The following is a 5,134-nucleotide window of genomic DNA, read 5'->3' on the forward strand; positions in this document are numbered from 1 at the left end:
GCTCCTAAATAAATGTTAACTCAAACAAAAACAACACTAAATACTCTATGCATATAATTTTTATATGTAAATATATGTATGAATACGATTTTATTCTCCAAATAAAAATATATATGTAAACAATTTCCAAAACGTTGGAAACTTACCATTGTTATGAAACGTCATACAATAATCAAATACGGAGTACCGGAGTATAACGTTTAAAACATCTCAAGAATGTACATAGTCAACAATTATTCATTTCATTTACTGCGATTTACTAAGTATACACGATGTATCATGGCGTACTCGCGTACGAGTATATGACACGCGGCACACATTATCTATTATTATACAACGAATCCGCTTGTAAAGATTAGTGATAGTAAAAGAATCCGAATTTCATTCTTAATTAGAATTTTAGATTTTACAACTGTAAATTAGGATTCTTTTATATATTATTTATAATCAGATCATAATGACTACATATATTTTTGAATGAAATTAATGCATTAAAAAATAAGTAAAGTAAATTTATACAATTCAGGAATAAATCACAACTAGAATTAAACAAGTTTTAACAAATCTATTACGATCAATATAATTTCAAAACCGTCACAACATGAAAGCTCAACAATTTAAATTAAGTACAAAAATACAAAATTCGAATTCATAATTCAAAAATTCAATGAAAAATAATAAAAATAATAATAATAATTAAAAATGAAATTTTATTTTACAATTCGTTTAAAATGAAATAATCCGAAATTATCTGAATTTTTAGCATAAAATCTAAAATTTGAAATCCGAATTTTTAGTTTCAGATTTTTGTCACTTCAGTATTTACGATATTCTAGGTATATCATTTCATAGCAATGCATTTGATTGGTTTTATTTCTCATATTCAGTATATACGAGTTACTATATTGGTTACAACCGTAATACGGATAAAACGATATTATATGGAAATGGAAATTGATTTTTTTTATTTACCTATTTATGATATTCTAACTGTACATACCAATAAAAATTAATTCAAACGAGGATAAAATTGAACAGATTGACGACGATACCAGAGAAATTATATTTAAGAACCGTTTTATCTAGGAAATTCATTTTTTCTATTGATTAAAATGGTACATTTGTTTCGATGAATATTGACATCAGTATTCCAAACGTATCAATATCATTTAAAAATATCACAAGCTTTGTTAAAAAAATCGTATTGTTCTAATTATAAAAAACCTCGATAATTTATTGTATTTCAAAAAAAAATCATAAATATAAATAGGTAAACATAATATTTTAGGGGTATCTATTAATATTAAAAGTAGTTTTCTTCTTCGTTATAAATATGTTATATGGTAACAATTGTTTAACGAAACAATTATTCAAAAATATCAAGTTCATTTTTTAAAATTCCGCTACAGCCGATATGGATGTAACAATCAGTTTCTCTAGACCCTTTGAAGATCGTTATATGCAAATTCCACTGTATTTTGTATACAAATCGCACGAAGAAATCGATATTATCCATCCAAATAGATCATAAATGCATCGGCATCACCTAGATATGTTTGTATATGTATAATTATGGTACTATATGAACGAAACATTACGAATACATCGTATTGACGTGCGTTGACTTTTTTTTCTAACACCACGTATATTTTATAGCATAGGTGAATTGGATTTTACCAATGTGTAAGAACAACTTCCAAATGTAGACAACTCAATATCATCGATACGCATTCAGATTTTATGCCTAATCGCTTTTGCAATTTAACTCCTTGCTAAGCATGAGCACGTTACAGGTACACCGGACATCCACGGCATCTGATCTTTGATACTTTCACCGGAAATTCCTCTGTTTCCCCGGGCACGCGTTCATCTTGCGCGTGACGATATAATATTCCATTATACATATATTATATGTATAACATATTCCGTAGTTGGATCTACTGGGTATGCCGGGTGTGCAATGGCACACCCTAAGGCAGTGGCAGATTTTCAATTTTTTTTTTTTTTTGGAGAAGTCCTGAAAAATAACATTTTTTCAATAGGCATTATTTATATTAAAAAAACAGATGACTGCAATTCTATTAATGTATTATATTGATGTAAATATGCAATTTATATTAATTAAATTTTATTTATGATATTCTAATGACGAGTGTTTTTTAAATGTTTCATCTGCGTGTTTCCAGTTATCAAATTTCTTTAACACAAGACTGCCTAATATTTGAGAGTTGACTCCACTTTAAGATTTTGAAAACACTACACAAAATTTGCAAAATGAATTATCTTGTATTGTTAAACACAACATACACGGAAATCACATGAATACTGATATTTAAAATAGTTCACTTTTTATCTTTTCCAGAAATAAGAGATTTTATTGGAATTTTATAATTTATTTCCGATTCCCAAACGTTATTTAATATATCATTAATATAATATATAAAATATAATTATATATCATATATAATTAATATATGATTTTGTGAAAATATTCTTTTACTAAATAAACTTATATCAGAATAGTTATGAGTAAAAGACAAATTTTTTTTTTGGGCTACTAATATCACTGTGCAAAGAGCTATTATTGGAAAAACTGTTTTCTTAGTTTAAATAAATTCTTCTAATATAATATTTTGAATAATATTAGATAAATCAGCCGTTACAGTAGGTTTTGAAAAAAAAAAATGTATATTTGACGGTTTTTAGAAGACATTTTATATAAAAAAAAATAAATTACGAAGGACAATTTCCCGTTTTCCATTACCATTTGTCTGTATTAGTCAATGCCAGTATGTCAAATATAATCATGAACTACAATCCATATAATACACAGTTATCGTGCAGTCGATCATAGTCATAACGATAAAATAAAAACAAATATATCAATGCGCTAACAAAAATACAGCGATTTTATAAGTGCTGTACAATAAAAAGTCATGTGAAGTTCAGGATTTCTTATTAAAAAATTGATGAACGTGGTTATTTATAATTATTTTAGCATAGTTCTAAATAATCACTGATCACACGTTTGAAACAAAATAAGAATCGGGTGGTCGTAAATTATTTATTAAATAAATAAATAGTTGATGATAGACACCAGTGATATTATCTGGTCCGGTTGGTTAACTGATATGGAACAATCAGTGATGTAATAACAGTGACCGATTATTTCCCATTGTACCCGTATTAGGCATGATTTTTAATAAGATTCAAATGAAGCGTTACTGCGTGTTTTCAGAGGCCGAGATCAAAAATGATTTTTAAACGTGTACAGAAAATATGCTAAAAAAACGAACAGATTATCTTTTCTGTGTTCCGTCCTATTGTATAGTAGGTGAGCATTAAATACATATAATATATTTGGCCTATATGGTGTACAAATATTTTTAACGCAAATTGGTTTTTATTTAATGAGTTTACGAAAATTTTATCTTATCGATTAATATCATTTCAATCACATAGTAATAATAGTAATTTAATTTACAACTGATAATATTATGATAACTGGTACAATTTTCTCAGGGGATACTAAGTAATTAGCACTACGGGTTAGGCGAACCCGGGGCCCCGATCTCCTATTGGTGGAAAGTCCCATGCGGACGATTCCAGTAGAAATATGGCGTAGGGAATGTGGCACACCCATTACCCAACACACTGCAAGTATGTAACAATAGCCTTCAGTTTGACTTGGAAGGGTTGGTCTGGACTCCCTATCCAAGGGTTAAGCGTAGGGCCAACAATCCTACCTTGTTGAAAAATCATTGTTCAGCAACCAATCATCAATAATCCTCGGACATATAGATTCGATAGAAAATCGAACGGACACAGGAAACAGGATTTACTTTTTAGAACATGGAATCTACGAACAATGTTTCAACCCGGAACAGCTCACAGTGTAGTTAAGGAAATTGAAAAATATAAAATCAGGATAGTAGTGCTACAGGAAATCAGATGGAATGACGAAGGAACCATAGACATAAATGACCACTATTCTGTATGACATGTGACAAGTGCAATGAAAGATGACTGTTTGGGGTAGATTTCGCAGTACACAAAAGTCTAATGCTTACGATAAGGGATTTTTAAAGTTATCAACCATATAATGGTTATTCATATAGTGAAGGTCAAGTTCTTTGACATAGTTTTTCTAATTTTACATGCACCAACGGAGGAAAAGTCACAAGAGAAAAAAGAAGAATTCTACAAAAAGTTAGAAAATATTTTGTCGAGAATAAATAATAGTAAAATACGAATTATGCTGGGTAATATGAATGCGAAGATAGGAAAAATACAGTTCTTTAATTTTACTATAGGGATGCATAGCTTACATGAAACAACAAACAATAATGGTATGAAACTGACAGATCTAGCAACTTGCAAAGGATTCAAGATAATAAGCACAATTTTTCCCCATAATGATATAAATAAAAGTACATGGAAGTCACCAAATTAACATTATGACAATTAAATTCACTATATTCTAGTGAATAAGAGATTTATGAATAATGTCAATGATGTAAGAGTATATAGAGGGGCGGACTATGATCCAGATCACTACCTAGTAGGTGGGAAATTCAATATCAAACTGAAGACGAGACAACAGATTGATAGCTCCTACTATGTTAAATATGAAATAACAAAGCTCAAGAATGAAGAGATATGTAGAGTTTTTTAAACCGAAATGGGGAGACTAACACAGCTAACAGATATTAATGAGACCCATACCATTGAAGCTCGTTGGGAAAATATAAAAAAACATTATTATGAAAATATCAGAAGAAATCATCGGAAAATAAAAGAGATCTAAAAGGAAACTCTGGTTTAACACAATGTGTGAAGAAGCCCTAATAAGAAGAAACGAGGTGAGATTAAAATGGTTAGCGAATACTACAAAACAACTCAATAGAGTAAGATATACTACAAAAAAGATGGAAGCCCACAAATAAAAATATTAAAATGGTAAAATCAAATCACTGAGCATACAGAAATAGACAATTATACCAAAAAGTGAATGGAACGAGGAAAGTATATAAAAGACATGAAAAATGTATAAAAAAATAAGGATGGAGAGCTGATAACAAAAAAAGATAGAAATAGCGGAAAGATGGGCAGAATATTTTGAACAGTTGCTTAT

At 29.2% G+C, this 5,134-nt stretch overlaps 1 protein-coding gene across 1 annotated transcript; it reads left to right on the forward strand.

The window, feature by feature from the left end:
- The first annotated feature begins 4,022 nt into the window (after window positions 1-4,022).
- Window positions 4,023-4,675, forward strand: LOC112692476. Its single transcript, XM_025567151.1, has 4 exons — window positions 4,023-4,035; window positions 4,119-4,262; window positions 4,314-4,430; window positions 4,485-4,675. Exons 1-4 carry the CDS (start codon window positions 4,023-4,025, stop codon window positions 4,673-4,675), a joined length of 465 nt encoding a protein of 154 aa, XP_025422936.1.
- The last annotated feature ends 459 nt before the right edge of the window (window positions 4,676-5,134 follow it).

This window comes from Sipha flava, unplaced genomic scaffold (genome assembly GCF_003268045.1).
Source record: "Sipha flava isolate LNK unplaced genomic scaffold, YSA_version1 73_pilon_pilon, whole genome shotgun sequence".
Classification (NCBI taxonomy): Eukaryota; Metazoa; Arthropoda; class Insecta; order Hemiptera; family Aphididae; genus Sipha; species Sipha flava.

Bases quoted from the DNA above. Each gene is read 5' to 3' on its own strand.
- LOC112692476 (XM_025567151.1), top strand. The intron at 4,263-4,313 runs GTAATATGAATG...ATTTTACTATAG, and splicing joins TAAAATACGAATTATGCTGG to GGATGCATAGCTTACATGAA. The intron at 4,431-4,484 runs GTACATGGAAGT...ACTATATTCTAG, and splicing joins CCATAATGATATAAATAAAA to TGAATAAGAGATTTATGAAT.